The 16812-nt window shown below is 34.4% G+C and overlaps 2 protein-coding genes across 3 annotated transcripts; both read left to right on the top strand.

Annotated features, from left to right (window-relative positions):
* Positions 1–582: 582 nt before the first annotated feature.
* LOC105139209 (uncharacterized) lies at positions 583–7138 on the top strand. The gene is made up of 9 exons (XM_011045573.1): positions 583–1113; positions 1868–1954; positions 2192–2281; positions 2404–2484; positions 2579–2773; positions 3409–5439; positions 5819–5965; positions 6185–6582; positions 6687–7138. The coding sequence occupies exons 1-9, from the start codon at positions 1063–1065 to the stop codon at positions 6805–6807; spliced, it is 3201 nt and encodes a 1066-aa protein (XP_011043875.1). The 5' UTR covers positions 583–1062; the 3' UTR covers positions 6808–7138.
* Positions 7139–11152: 4014 nt separating this feature from the next.
* LOC105139210 (NAC domain-containing protein 86-like) lies at positions 11153–15479 on the top strand. Of its 2 annotated transcripts, none has more exons than XM_011045574.1 (7): positions 11153–11300; positions 11474–11778; positions 12901–13178; positions 13335–13670; positions 13845–14306; positions 14406–14484; positions 14589–15479. In XM_011045574.1, the coding sequence occupies exons 2-7, from the start codon at positions 11622–11624 to the stop codon at positions 15284–15286; spliced, it is 2010 nt and encodes a 669-aa protein (XP_011043876.1). In that variant the 5' UTR covers positions 11153–11300; positions 11474–11621; the 3' UTR covers positions 15287–15479. The 2 variants fall into 2 exon arrangements, with proteins under 2 accessions (XP_011043876.1, XP_011043877.1); XM_011045575.1 differs by having other exon boundaries at positions 11153–11284.
* The last annotated feature ends 1333 nt before the right edge of the window (positions 15480–16812 follow it).

Here is a 16812-nt window from a genome sequence, read left to right on the forward strand (position 1 = left end):
TCTTTTTCCTTTTTTGGGATTTTTTTACACTTCAAAAAATATTTATCACGTTAACTTACTCTTGAATTTTGACATGATTATTAAATATTATTATAAATTTTTATTTGAATTTTAGCTATTATTTTTTCAATTATTATGTATTGATATGAAAATAATAATTCTAATAATAAATTACTCATTAAAATTTGATTGAAATCAAATTTATATTATTCATATTTTTAAATATATTTTAAACATGATTTTATTAAATTTATAAGGTTTTTAGTTTTTAATCACACAAAATATAGATATACTATTTTGATTTAACTATTTTTTAAAAACATAAATAATGATTTTAATTAAAAATATTACATTGAATATAATAAACAAGAGATTAATTTTAAAAAAATTATCTTGATATTTTTTTTCCAAAACAGTTTAATGTTAATGTCACAAAATTTCTTAAAACTTCGATATTGTTTTTATATTTAATTTATTTTTTGTGGGTATACAAACTAGGAAGAAAATAGAAAGTTCAAATGTTACGGTGAACACGTGCAATCAGCACTTAATAAGATTTATAATGCCTCATCTCTCTCTCTCTCTCTCCCCGTGTCTCTCTCTCTCCCTGCACGACTTACAAAGTGAACGAAAACACTAATGGAAGAAAGAAAGAAACTGATGGACACACCCACACACTATAAAGTATAAACTATGAACGAAACCAGCCAAACTATACTTACTTACAATATTGATAACAATAACAATATTTTCTGCTACTGACAATCCTTGCAGCAGTGTCTCTGTTCCATATCTGTCTCTCTTCTCAGCATTTTCTTACAGAGAGAGAGAGAGAGAGAGAGAGAGAGGCATTCTTTCTTTCTTTTTATAGTAGTTTTAAGTCACTGACTGTGGTGTCTGAAAGCTACTCTTATAGGGAGGGATCTTCTTCATCCACCTGTACTAGCTACCACTCGCCTTCCCCCCTCCCCTCTCATTCTGCTTCTCTTGTCTCCTTCTGGATTGTTCTCTCTCTCTCTGTGCTTGCGTGGTTTAGCAGTGCATGAAATTCTCTGCCTGAAAATGGGTGAAGAATCCTTAACTACAGTCCCCTTTGACAGAACTGTTGAACAGGTCTCTCTCTTCTCTTTCTGTTGGAAAATAACAATGTCTTTTTTCTGGGTTTTCTTTCTTCTTTTTCTTTTTTGGTTTGGTTACATTTTCTAGATTGTCTTTCAAGTCTTTTTTTGCATTCTATGGTGGTTTTCTATATGGGGTATCAAAAGGGAGGCTGTTTATGTCTAATTCTTCTGTTATAGATTGAAAGGTTACTGATTTTAGCCTGTTTGACTTTCATGTCATCTGTTCTTCATCTCTTTCTCTGTGTTAATCACTGTAAAAGTTTAAGCAGACACATTGTATTTATAAATATCTTGCCTAAATGTTTCTTTCTTGTACCACGAAAAAAACAAAAAGATTTTTGATTCAGTTTCTGTAATTTCTTGGCTTTAAGGCTCTCTTTGGATTTTGATTACCAACCCTCATTTCCATTTTTTAAACTCAATTATTGATTTCATTTTTCTTTTGTTTTCAATTCGGACCCTGCTATAAAGTTTCAGTTTTTTCTTTAATTTTTCTCTTGACTAGCTTAAGAATTAGAGTTTAGAATCATAAATTTCTTTGAATATACCTAGTTATGCTAAAAGTGTGATACCAAATTAAATTTAAAAATTTCTGATAATTTTTTAATTGTGTAATTATGAATGTGGTAGATACCGACTCAAATTGTGGTGGTTGATGAAATCCTAAGTTCTTAACTTGTTTGTAACTTTTTTCCATTTTTTATTGGGATTCAAGCTTCTTAAGAAATGTGTGCAATGATGCGCAGGCAATTCTGGCTATGAAGAAGGGTGCACAACTTCTGAAGTGTGGAAGAAGAGGAAAGCCCAAGTTCTGTCCATTTAGGCTTTCAACGGTATGTAAGCTTTGTATGTAATAAAGTTGGTAATTTGTGGAAGAAATATGATCAGCTGTATGGAGGCATAACTCTGTACTTGATCAAGACTAGACAAATAACTGTCCTTTCAAGTGTTAGAATCGCCAACATTTGATTAGTATGCATCACATGTTGATGCGAAGATTGCTGTTTCTTGTTTCTTCTCTGGTTTTATGATAAATTAAGTGAAATGGTTGTTTTGATTTTGCATTTCAGGATGAGAAGTACTTGATTTGGTATTCCGGACAGGAGGAGAAACAATTGAGACTGAGCTTAGTTACGAAGATTGTTACTGGACAAAGGACCGTACGTAATCAAGGATGCTCATTGATATTAAGCCGTGTCCCTTAATCTGTATCTTCTTGAAGTTGATGCCTTTTTACAGTTTCTATGAATGCTGATTTCACTTCTCACTTTTCTATTTTCAGAGGCAACTTCAACCAGATAAAGAGAATCAATCATTTTCACTTCTATATACCGATGGTGACCGCTCGCGCTCACTTGATTTGGTAACTTCTGAATTTGACTCTTTTATGAACAGATCATGTTTCTGGTTAAGATCTATGGCTTCATTACTGTTTTTATTCATTATCTTTCATGTAGATATGCAAGGACAATGCGCAGGCTGATTCTTGGTTTATAGGCTTAAGGGCTGTGATGTCCAAGTGTCACCATGCTAGGCCTTTTTGTGCCCTGAAGAACCACAGAGTAGCACAAAGCTGTGTAAATAGTCCAGCTGGCTTTATCAGAAGAAAATATAATCTAGGAATTCTGGAGGATGACACTGAAATGTCGCAGGTTTTAACAACATCCCTTTTTCTTGAGGTTACTTTCACAAATTGAAGAGCTTTTTTATTTTCCAAAATGTTGGTCTTATGCAAAAGTAACTTGCGCACAGATGATACTGATGACATTCTCGAAAAGAATTAGGAATTATGTAGTCAATTGAGCTTCTGTGCTGAAATGTTCAAAAGTTGCAGTAGCATATGCATGTTGTTTTGGGGTAATTAAGGGGAAAAATCACTCAATGAGACAAACAATTCAGGTTTGAAAGTAGACTTGTAATCCTTCGTGAATTATTTGATTACTTTTGTCAACAGGTGGTCAGTAATTAGCTTATTGTGTATTTTCCTGGTCTCGCGCTCTGGATTTTTCACTCATGATGCCTGCAGTTTCCAAATTCCAAATTTATTACTATATAAAATCTTACTATGGAGCTAGGTATACGGTGCTGAAGCTTTATTTGGTTTATGTAGTTATGAGTGCTAAATACCGTTCTTTCTTTGGAAAATTTCCACGCGCTCGTTGTTTCTCCTCTTTCCATGTTCTTTACTGTCATTTCTATATGATACTGTGCAATACAACTGAAAATATTATAGTTTTCACTGATATATTACATTTTTGTGTGTGTTTTATGCAATTCTACATTGAAGGTGCATAGCTTACATGGAAGTCCTACGCAGTCGATTTCAGACAGGGGTTTTGCCGATGGATTGTCTCTTTCTTCTGATAGCCTTTGTTTCTCAGAAGCAAGTCTTCCACTATTACAAACTGTGGAGGATTTCTTAATTCCATGTACTCCAAATGCTGAACCACAAAATATCAAGAAAAATGGATCGGATAATGGGTTTGCAGAGTTCCAAAAGAATATGTGTCGTAGAATTATTGGTTCGAATCATGGGTCTCAACGAACAGAGAAAAATGACGTCCTAAAGGATGTTTTAATCTGGGGAGAAGGTGCAGAAGGAGGAAATATAGGGTGTGTGGGAAACCAGTTTGGTTACCACAGTACATTGCAAGTGGATTCTTTATTGCCAAAATTGCTGGAACCCACCATGATGTTAGATGTAAGAAATATATCTTTAGGAAGGAACCATGCTGCCTTAATCACCAAACGAGGGGAAGTTTTCTGCTGGGGTGAGGGGAGTCGGGGAAAGCTTGGGCATAAAATTGACATGGATGTGAGCTCTCCAACAATTGTTGAATCCTTAGATGGTTTCCTTGTGAAATCTGTTGCTTGTGGTGAATATCAAACTTGTGCTTTGACAGATTCCGGTGAACTGTTTGTCTGGGGTGAGAACAAATATGGAGGTAATTTGGTGTGCGAGGAGAGAACTGGAAGCCAGTGGTTACCACGTCAAATTTCAGGTCCCTTGGCTGGTATCAGTATATCAAATGTTGCTTGTGGGGACTGGCATACAGCGGCTGTGTCCTCATCGGGGCAGTTATTTACATATGGGGATGGAACTTTTGGGGTTCTCGGTCATGGGAATCTTCAAAGTCTTCCTCATCCCAAAGAAGTTGAATCTCTTAAAGGTTTGTGGGTAAAATCTGTTGCATGTGGATCATGGCACACTGCTGCTATTGTGGACGTCATTTTTTACCAGTTCAAGTTTAATGGTGTTGGTGGGAAATTATTTACATGGGGAGATGGTGATAAAGGGAGGCTTGGGCATGCTGATCTGGAGAAAAAGCTTCAACCAACATGTGTCGCACAGCTTGTGGAACATGATTTTGTTCAAGTTTCTTGTGGAAGAATGCTGACCGTTGCACTTACCAGGACAGGAAAGATCTATACAATGGGAAGCTCGGTGCATGGACAGCTGGGGAATCCACAGGCCAAGGATAAATCAATTGCAATCGTTGAAGGAAAGCTTAAAGAGGAGCTTGTTAAGGAGATATCATCCGGGTCATACCATGTTGCCGCCCTGACATCAGGTGGAAGTGTATATACATGGGGGAAGGGGACAAATGGACAATTAGGATTAGGCAATGTAGAAGATAGAAATGTACCAACTTTGGTTGAGGCTTTGAGAGATAGACAGGTTCAAAGTATAGCTTGTGGATCAAATTTAACTGCTGCAATCTGTTTGCACAAATCTATATCTGTTAGTGATCAATCAGCTTGCAAAGGTTGTAGAATGCCCTTTGGGTTTACAAGGAAGAAGCATAACTGTTATAATTGTGGCCTTCTGTTCTGCCGAGCATGTAGTAGCAAGAAGCTCATCAATGCATCTTTGGCACCTAAGAAAAGCAAGCTTTGTAGAGTCTGTGATTCATGTTTTAACAGTTCGCAGAGAATTACACATCCAGGTGGAGGTTCCAGGAAGCTGGTGTCCCAACAGAAGGCCTTATCTGATGAAAAAGAAGAAAGGGGCGGAGCAACCCCGCCTGGGCATCGTCTACAGTTGATGAGTCAGCCATCTCTTGAAAGCCAACCTGGTGAAAGGAAGACCTCGAGAAACCAAGGGGAAAAGCAGCAGCATTTAGAAACTGCCTCTTCTATTTCAGCTGGATTGCCACGATGGGGACAAGTTTCATGTCCTGCTATATTTGAATCTTGCTACAGAAAGGATTCTGTACATCCTCTGGAACCGATATCTTCCAGTTCCTTGAATTTGGAAGAAGATAAACATGAGTCAAACAATATTCTTGTTGAAGAAGTTAAGAGACTAAGAGCACAGGTAATGCCTGTATATGTTGTTTTAGCTTCAAAATCAATTGCGTATCTTGATGATTTTTTTTGCCTTCCATTATGCCACACTTGTCTCACTTTCTTCATCGCACACACTCACATGCATGCATAGAGGCATTTTTTATACAACTGTTCTTCACACCATTGGTGATGTGATCGAAGGGTTAGCCTTTTCCATCAGCACTACATCAATTATTCTTTTCTTGACTGTTTTTGTTTCAGCCAGTGGATGGCTTGAGTTTCTTGTCACTTTTTCATGCAAGTTTATCATCTAAAGAATACCTGTTGCACAAAATAGTTGATTCTGTGCTGCCTTTGGCTTGAATATGTTCTGCTCGGCTCTTCAGAGTTCTTTTTGTTTCTAATAGGCGAAGGGCCTCGAAATCCAATGTCAAGCTGGAAGCCAGAAGATTCAAGAATGTCAACAAACAATAGAGAAAACTTGGTTACTGGCTAGGGAGGAAGCAGCTAAGCGTAAAGCAGCAAATGGGATAATTAAAGCTTTGGTATTAAGGGTGATTCTCTTTCCTTCTGCCATTCTGTGGGTCGGTTTAATGTTTTGCTTCTTTACGTACTTGTAAGTCTTTAACATTCTTCGCAAGACAAGTTAAACGAAACTCACCGACCAAACTTTGTTAACTCGTTTCAATTCATTAGAGATTGGAGTTCAGCAATTAAGATTTTCAGGGGCTGAGTAAATTCAACTAACAAATCGTTAATACTTGTTCTTTCAGCTTCATGCAATGTCCGACAAAGGCTCAGTTAGGAATGGAGCAGAAGACGGAGGGGATCCGTATCAGCCTCAGACCAGACCTGACTACGCAGATACCCCTACTGTGTTTGCTTCTACTCGTTCACCTCTTCGAGTTAGATTGCCAAAAGACTGCAACGTAGATAGTTTATCTAGCTCTCCTATTGTGTTTTCCAATTCGCTAAAGTCCTTGGATGGGAGAGAGTTGTGCCATGAAAACAGCATGCCAGGGGAAGATTTACATGACACGACAACAGATCCTCGACGGAAGGGAACTAACGCGTCAAAGCTCGAATGGGTAGAACAGTACGAACCTGGTGTATACATTACATTTACAGTTTCGCCAGGCGGAGAAAAGGGTCTAAAGCGAGTCAGGTTCAGGTAATTTGTTTTTCATGTTAAAAATAAGCGCTGGAATCTGTTAAATACAGGATTCAAATATCTGTTAACTGATCATACATATATACTTGATGTATATTTTGCAGCCGTAAACGATTTGCGGAGAAAGAAGCGGGACGATGGTGGGAGGAGAATGAAGCTATGGTATACCAGCACTATGGCATTGAAGGATACAACAAATCAAATCAAAATCAGGAAAAGAGCTGATTTTTACTTGCTTTTTACAGTAGGTTGCTATATATTGATTCTCACACCGAAAGGGGCAGCGAATTGTATAATTTCTCTTAGGATCCTTCTCTGTAAGCTCTGTACAGATCCCGGATTAGGTATGTTGTCAAGTTATTCAGCAAATAACTCATCTATGTATCTCAGCAACTTGAGGTGAATGATCCAAATTCTGAAGATGAAGTTTTTTGCACGAGATGGGAAAAGTTTCATGTCGTTAAAGCTTCATGTAGTCTTTAAGTCTTTTGCCTATGCATGCCATGCCCTCCTCTGTACAGTCAATCGATAAAAAAGCTGCTCTCACATTTCTACATGGATGTTGATGCAAGCTTGGCTTTTATCTCAAGGCAAAAAATAAAATAAAAAAAATAATAGGGACAGTGAAACATTTTTTTTTATACTTCTTGTTTGAAAATATATAAATTTACTGTAAAATTATTATAAAACATATTTATTTTATTTTCTTGTCTTTTCAATTAAATATATTTCTATTCTAATTGTTTTTGTCTTTTCTTTTCTAAGATATAATAATCAAATGCTAAGTGTTCTTGTTTTATTGACACAGTGATTAAGAACTTGTTTGAAATAATGATTAAGCTAATACTATCTAATATGATATACTTGAAAAATCACTCCATTAGAATAGTTTAAATTATAAAAATCTAAAACAATGTACATATATTGTGTTTTATTATGGATTGTAAAATGATAATATATTTTTACCATTCACTAAAAAAATCAATGGACTGATATTAGAGGGTATGTTATTTTCACATGAAGTTTATTTGTTATTCTAGAATTGTTTGGAAATATCTTGGTTTTCTTGCAAATTTTTGAATGATGAAATTATTTGATTATCTTAAAAAAAATAAAAAAATAACTTTGGTCTAGGTGTTTTTAAAATTTCCTTTTACCATGCACAATTTATTTAATTTAAAGATTGAGCTTTATTTTTTTATTTCTATATAATTTTTCATTAATTTTAAAGATAATATATTTTTATTTATTATACTTTATTAATTTTTTAAACCGTATTAGTAAATTAACTCGTCTTAATGGATCCAAAGTTAATGACCGAGTTTTAAGTTTTTCTTTTCTCTTTAAAAACATTAGCATAACATGAGCATTTTTTTTATGCTAGAAACAATTTGGTTTGAGATTATAGCATAAGTCATCATTTTATGTTTGCTCAAATTGTTTTTTTAGATTTGTTGCTTATTTTTTTCTTGATTAATTAGAATTAAACTTTTTAATTTATTTTAATTTAGATTTCATAAGGTTATTGCGGGTTTATGCCCCAAATTACAAGTTTTATATGTTAAATATTGTTGGCTCAAATCGATCCAATATATTTTTATCATAATGTTTTTTTAAATATCATCTAATGTGTCACCATTTTAATATTTTAAAAGTTTTATCCATTATATATTAAATTTTTAATTTTTTTTTATATTTTTATAGATTATAAATATTACCTAATCCACGGTGTATCAAAAACTAGTGTCAAAAACTAGTGTTTAAATAGACAAGAATGTTAGTTGAATCAAAATGTTCATTTATTTATTTTTCTCTCTAGTCGAAGAAACTAGAGATTGCTTTCCCACGTAGGAAACAAACACATCTTTTAATATACTAAATAATTTCTCTTTTCCTTTCTACTTTCGGGCTTTTGATTAATGTAAGTCTAGCTATGACGTCCGTGAGAGAGACTGAAGACTATAAAGAGAACATAGTGAGGTTTCTCTTTCGGCAATAGCAATAATCTATTAGTGAATTAGTATTTAAATTATTCTGAGTTAATTATGAAAAAAATAATGATTTATATTCAACATTTCTTCTTCTTGAGGAACAGAATAATGCATCATGGCAAACTCCTCTCTAATCATTCTATATTGGTTTGAATGTGTTAGAACGTGCCTTTTTCATTGGAAGAATCCAACATTTCTTGCCACCCAATGATAGTTTCATTATTAAAAGATCTCCAAATCCAATTTATTATAGCAACTAGCCAGCCTATCTCGAAAGAAGATTGTGTAAAACAATCAAGTACATGAAGATTGAGCTTGGATATGGGTTTTCTTTTCTTTATCCAACTTCGATGGAAGAGCTATCCCATGTATAATTAACTCATTGAAACGTACGGCTTTGACAACACACACACACACACTCCTTTGAGTAATCCACACACGTTTCATGTCCTTGACTAAGAAAAGAAAAGAAATGAAATGAAAATTTTTTACTATAATTTTAAGATCTGGTTTAATCTAAGCTTTGAATTACTAGTGGATCAATTTATATTAATGTAAATTAATTTTTTTAACAAAATTAAAATAATTTCATTTTAAAAATTAAATCAAATTTTATTTGAGTTTTTATCTAGTCGATTAGATTATTAGCTAATCCCAAGTTAATTTTTATCAATTTAATATAAAATCCAACTTGAATTCATACAAAAGAAGGGCAAATCTTAAAACAAAGCATGGAACATTTTACATTTTTAAAATCAAAATTTTAATTAATGTGTAATATCTTCTTTATCCTAAATTTTCCTGTAAACAATCAATGATGCATGGTGTGTGTGTATATATATATATATATTGTTGGGTTGTTAAAAGAAAAAAAAAACCAAGTTAAAGTAGATGCAAGCAAATGAAAAAGACAAGCACGATGGGTAAAGCATGAATAAAACTCCAAAAATGAGGAAAAGCACCAAAAGATTGATTGATGTAAAGGAAAAGCATGCATGGCAGAGAATCATTTGTCATCACTTGCAAAAAAAAAAAAAAAGTTCAAGAAGGCTTACAAGCGATCCCATTATGCCACGTATCACCTTTCCTTCACGTGGCAAAAGCTGGACCCACATGAGCCCTTGTGAACCCAGCCTATCTGTTCCTATATATGATACCTGTACGTCTTTAGTTCTTCTGTAGCTTGGCAACAAGCTAGGTTATGGCCTGTTACCACTCTTGATTTTCAATCTGTGCACAATGCGCGCATGTGGGTATGGATTTTGCACTGATTTAGAATGTGAACGGGGCTGTGTTAGCCAGAAACTCTTCAGGATTAATATTAACATTTTACATAAAACTACTCCAGCTTCCTTAAGCTAGTTCTTGAAAAACTTCCATTCATATGAACTATATGTCTCAAAAACTTGTTCAAGAGAAATATTTCGGTGGAATTCGTGTTAATTATTTTATTTCGTATTACTCTTTGTTGAAAATAATTTTCTTTCAACACCTTAGTCACTGAAAAGAAGAAAAACTTTGTTACTCAAGAGAGTGATCATCACAGATAGAGCAGCACGCTCAAATTATTTCAATCTGTAGTCATCGTTGTGATTGCTGCGAATGATCTGTGTAAGTACTATGACTAATCATGTAGAGGATCTCCTTCGATCGCCTGAAAATTGAAATATCGACAGCAATCTTTATACATACATGCATGCGTAAATATGCAAGTCTTTCCGAGTTCGTAATTGTTTGTGTGATTCTGTTAAAAACAATTCGACGGACAAGACCCAGCACTCTTCCCTAACTACAACGAAAAGCTCAGGAGTTGGCCGGCACCGGGACATCAATCCCAATCCCGAAGAAGGCCATTACTCCATACATGTGCATCTCTTAAAATAATATAAAATTATATATTGAAATAATTTAAATTTGTAAATTGAGATAGAGCTTGTTTTTTAAATAATTATAAGTTTAAATCTTATTATTTTTTAACATAAGATAGTGTAGTCTATACAAACTTCAAGCTTAAAAATTTTTGAATTGAAGAAATATTTTAAAAAATAATATAAATTATACTTTAAAACTCATCTAATAACTAAAAATTTTAAGTTGAAATGGTTATTTTGATATGAATAAACCCATCATCTCTCTTTTTGCAAGGGAGTTTACATCACAAACTTTAGCAGAACCTTTTTGATCCAAGAACTGATTCTAACAATTAACGAAACACATTGGATCATGGAGTGGTTCAAAGAGGTAAGATTACTTGAAATTTCACAAGGAATTAAGCATGTGGAACAGACAACATTTTCAGTTAAGGATTGCAGCCGCAATTCGGCTAGGACAGTTTGTAGTTAAGGTATAACAGTAGATGCTAAATCCACCATGGAAAGGGTGGCAATGCATCAAAATATAGGTATTGTGTCATGTGGAGTTGAGATTCCGAGAAAGGACAAGGATGAAGCATGGGATAAATGGAGAGAGATTGAGAGAGTAAATTAGCTTGAATTGGAAGAAAGCAAGAATCATTTGATTTGAAAAAAATAATTGAAAAGGGAAAAGTGCAAGTCTTGGGGCCGGTGGCAAACCAGGACCGCCTTTTGCTTTTTCTTCTCCTCTTTTTGTTCTTATATCAAAACCCCAACCAGCTCCCTCATTTTCCCTCTCCATCCAACTTGTGATCTCTGTTCTCAAGCTAGCTTCCTACCTTCTCTTGCATGCCTTAGGTGCTTCTTCTGCAAGGTCACATCTCTCCCTCCCCCCCTCCCTCCCATTTGTGTCTTGATCATGCATACTACTTTAAAATACATTCATGATCATGACATCTAAATGATCCTCAAATTTCTTTGTTCAGTTGTTTAATCAAAATTAGATTACAAGACTAACTTTTGTGTCTCACACTTGATTGTGTGCAGAGAATTGCTGTACAGTTGCTGATTATATTACTCTCCAATAAGGGCTGGTCTCATTTTTTGAGAAGGAGGCTAGCTATCTTTTTTGAGTTTCATATAGATATTTCTTGATCAAGATCAGAAGAAGTCTCAAAGGAATTAAATTAAAGAGATGGCTCCTGTTTCATTGCCTCCTGGCTTTCGTTTCCACCCTACCGACGAAGAACTCGTTGCTTACTACCTCAGAAGAAAGATCAATGCGCATAAGATTGAATTAGAGATCATCCCTGAAGTTGATCTCTACAAGTGTGAGCCATGGGATTTACCAGGTATGATAATATCTCAACCCGGCCCGGAGTCCATAGATCATCACGCCTTTCCTTGCATACTTGTGCATAAAGAAAGAAAGAAAATTCTCTAGTGCCTTATTAGCTTGCTTGCATGATCCATATTACATGAACCAAATAAAGATTGAGTGAGCAAAGGGATAAAGAATATTTGAGAGAAAAAGAAAAATATATACAGTGTTTTTTATCCCTTTCTTGTATGATAGTTTTGGAACACATAACTAGTGTATATATATATCAATTACAATTAAAAATTGTATTCAGATTAATTTAGGTTAATCAATCATCCTTGGCTATTAATTAGACATGTAACCTCTTTATTGGTTTTTGATTGCTTCAAGCCCTAATATCTGCTACTAGGGTAGGCCACATGATGACAGCATTCTAGTTTAATTTGCAGGCATTCTTGAACTTAATCCTCATGTTGGATCAAAAAAACAAAAACCTAATTATTTGGAGAATATGAGAAACAAATTTGTTGATGTTTCTTCCATCAAAATATGTTGGATTTTTAATGGAAAAAAGAAGAAGAAGGTGAATGCTAGAAGCTAAGCTAGCGGCAATGCCTTTTCCAATGGAAAGACAGAGAACGAGCTGTTCAAATACTCTTTTAGGTGTTCTTGTTCTTCTTGTCTTACAATTATGTTTTTAAATCCATTTACGTGCATTGATCATGCTTTATTGGTCAAAAATCTTAAACTTTATAATAACATAAGATATATACTACAATATAACAAGAATATTTCTGGCAATAATTAAAGGAAGTGAAGTGTACTTGGGACTACAAGACATATGGTCCCTCCATCTTTAGGGTTCCTGTTGTGAACATGAAGTTGTATCATTTACCAAATGATTTCCAAGTCAAAAAGCTCTTGAGGAAAGGAACAGATTGCATTGTCAGCTAAAGTGTCAGGCAACGCTTTATTTGCATTCCTTCAATTGAATACGTTATAGTCTTTGTTTCCTCTGTGGATTGAAGTCGTTGTTTTTTCTACCTTTTTCTTTATAAATCTTCCATCCAGATGCCTGTATGATCAATAAAATAAATAACAAAACATATTTATATATTATATTAACATGCTTAACCATTGAAACATATTGCAGGAAAATCATTGTTGCCTAGCAAAGATCTAGAGTGGTACTTCTTTAGTCCTCGAGACCGCAAGTATCCGAATGGATCAAGGACTAATCGAGCAACTAAGGCTGGATATTGGAAGGCCACTGGCAAGGATAGAAAAGTGATCTCCCAAATGCGGGCTGTTGGCATGAAGAAAACCCTAGTTTACTATAGAGGAAGAGCTCCCCATGGTGCTAGAACAGGTTGGGTTATGCATGAATATCGCCTTGATGAGCGAGAATGCGAAATTAATACTGGCTTGCAGGTGAAACTCATATTCTCATCACCCTTATATATCCACACACACACACACACACACGTGTGTGTGTGTGTGTTTGTGTGTGTTTTTGTGATAATTAAATGCATGAATTTGTGATATGATTTGATTATAATTAAGCTTTTCCTGGGTGAACCTATGCAGGATGCATATGCACTATGCTGTGTGTCAAAAAGGACTGCAAATATCCCAAAGATTGGAGAGCATTATGATTCCACGACAAATCAAATGCCTTGTGAACATTCTTCTAGCATTGAACAATATTCTGAAAATCATGGAAGATGTGAAGAATATGAGAGTACAAATTATACTATGCATAGAAATGTAGATACTTGCTCAACCAGCTACCGTGCCATTGGGTCCCCTCTAAACATCGGTGAATCAAGAAATGGGAAATGGATACAGTCCATGGATGGATCATTTGGCATGTCAGCTCCACAATTTCCAAACTATTCAACAGTTCCTTACCCACCATCAAAGGTAAAAAAATATTATCTATTGTGATTATGATAGTCATAATCTAGCAAAACCTTTAAAATTGCGGTAGATAGACCGTCGCGAAAAAAAGAAGATGATTAAAATGATCTGCAAAAATTAAATATTTGATAGTATACATTGAAATTAAATTTTTCTTACATTCATTTGTTTTGGCAGGTTGATATAGCGCTAGAGTGTGCAAGGTTGCAGCATAGGTTCACATTGCCTCCATTGGAAGTGCAGGATTTCCCTCAGTTTGGATTTACTGACATAAAAATGATGCATCAACCTTCCATGCCAGAAAGCACAAGCACTCATCAAACAGACATTTTGCAAGAAATTCTTTCGGTAGCTCATGCATCTCAAGAATTGATAAACCAATCTAGTTTTCAAGATACTTGGGGTGGAAACTATGCCACTGCTGATCATGATTTCACTTTCATGGCTGGGAAGGATGTCCAACATAATATGTACAGTGACATGATGATGAACTCTACAAGATGGGCTGACAAACCATGGGTTGACCCTAGTACAAGCAGCATGTCTGTAGAGATGAGTGACCTAGATGAAACGTTCAAGGCAGAGAGGATGATAGAGAACCTGAGATGGGTAGGAATGTCAAATGACGAACTAGAGAAGGTATGCAGCTTTTGATCTTTGCATAAATTAACCTAGCAACTTCTTCAATGCTAGTTGAAGAAATATGAGACTCAATCCTTCTCCTTCCTCATTGTACAGAGTTTTACGGAGGAAACCAAGATTGTTCCAATAGAAAATATTTCAAATTTCAGGAGTAGAGAAGAGCATGGAGTTCTAGGTATTTTTTTTTTAATCTCCGTGTCTTAATTCAGTCACCTCCCTTATTATTTATTTTTATTTTTATTTTTTTCTTTCTTAATGTGAAAATCGATTAATTTGCAGGAGAAATTGGACACCCTGGTGACTGCATGAGATTCAATGACAGTGAGGACTTTTCACTTGGATTCATCAATGATGAGCCTAATGATGATAACTTCATAGAGGAGAGCAATATTGTGGATGATCTGGCTAGTTCACCAAGCTTTGAAGTTGTGGAGGAGATCAAAGTTAATCATGGACTTTTCGTCTCGACTCGCCAAGCAACCAAGACATTCTTCCACCAGTTAGTCCCATCGCAGACTGTTAAAATCTACCTGAATCCAGCAGTGGTGGCCGCCAACTTTTCCATTGAGAAAGCAGAAAATACACGAAGGTATGCCACAAAACCATCCAAGACTACTGCAAAGGAAAACTTCAGTGGATTAGCAAGCAATGTTGTTTGTATGATTGTCATTCTCTTGATGCATTGTTTTTACTTGGGAGAAAATGTGGGAAATGGGAAATTAACGGATGACTTCATGGGAAGTGGAAGTGTAGAAGAGGAAGGTTTTTGCCCTAGCAAAAATATCAAGCCAATGAAGAAGCCTGCAGGAAAACTAATCATCAAGAGCGATGACAATGAGAAGGAAAGAGATTTGTTGGTTACCATAAGAGGTGGTGGAGGGAGTAAACTTGGTTTGTTTCTGAAGAAGCTAGGGCTGTTTCTAACCATTTCTTTTGCTCTTTGTACCATATTGGCGAACCACGCCATGGCCTCTTGACTTGATTTCATTAATTTACCATCTAACTATAGTTGTTGAGTTGGGAAGGCATAAAATTTTGCCATCTCTAACGTTGGAGTCTAATGTATTCTAATAGATAAATATACCTTTGTATTCTATACTCAAACTTATAGCAATCGAATAATTGTAATTGAATTAGATTAATAAAACTTTCATAGTCTTTTGGTGTCAAGTTTGATTCTAATGCATGTTAACTTTTCTTTTCTTTTTTATACTTATGTAATATTCTTTATATATATATATATTTATGTAATATTCCTTTAATGTGAAATTTGGTTTTAGTGTATCACGTGCTTGATTTTTTAAAATGTGTTTAGGGATATGATTGCAGTTATTTTTTAAAGTATTTTTTTATTTAAAAATATATTAAAATAATATTTTTTTAATTTTTAAAAATTATTTTTGACATTACATATCAAAATAATTTAAAAATATAAAAAATATTAATTTTGAGAAAAAATATAAAAAATTATTTTTTAAAAAAATATTTTCAAAATACAAAAACAAATAGATCTTAATAATACTTGGTAACATGTTTCAAGATTAAAAATAAAATAAAAAGAATAGAAATAAAAAAAATATCTCTTCCTCAGATATAACTTTTATTCTTTTTATTTTTATTTTGAGATATGATGAAACACAAATATCATTATCTTTTAAAAGAAAAAGAAAGAGACTTGATCATTTCATTCTTTGATTTGTTTCAAGAGGACGACTTTGTCGTCGACTCTCGTTGTTTAATGAATAAACATACTTTAGTCTCTAGGTTTTTAGCATGATTATAACTTAGTCCTTCATGTTTGATAATAAACAAGTTAGTCCCTTGACATGTTGATCATTTATCTTATTAAACCATATATTGTTGATTTAAATTGGTAAATGGTACGTTCCATTTACCAATTTAAATTCACAAAGTGAAAACCAATTGATATTTTAAAAAAGACAACGATCAACAAGAATCAAGGGACTCATTAACTGATAGGGTTTGAAACATGAAGGACTAAGTTGTAGCTGAATTAAGAAAAGAGAGACTAAAAGTATAATCCATCCATGCAACCGCACATGCCGACAAGTTTGTCATCAAATAATTCACTACCTATTTTCACCTCCTTTGTCCCCCGCAACCACAAGCCCCGTGCCTTTCCAAAAGCTGCTAAATTAACCTTAATTTTCTCCCTGTACACATAGCCAACAATACATTAATAATGTTCGATCTTAATGCTGTTTTATTACAAGCTAGATCAGCTGATCTGTTGTAGATAGAAAGAGGGTTTTGTTTCTTCTCAGTATTCACCAATCACCATGTCTTCTTCTTCTTCTTCTAGGGTGCAAAATATCTTGTTAACGTTTTGGCTGTGTTGTCCGTTTGTGGATATCTTCAAGGAACAAATGCTGCAAGCTCCACATTGAATGTTGGGAATATATATATATAATAAGAATGTTGTTGATGGCAAGAGCTATCTTTTGAAACACTTTAAGATAAAAAATTAATCTAGTGCAAATGA

Source organism: Populus euphratica, unplaced genomic scaffold, assembly GCF_000495115.2.
Source record: "Populus euphratica unplaced genomic scaffold, PopEup_1.0 scaffold89.1, whole genome shotgun sequence".
Taxonomy (NCBI): domain Eukaryota; kingdom Viridiplantae; phylum Streptophyta; class Magnoliopsida; order Malpighiales; family Salicaceae; genus Populus; species Populus euphratica.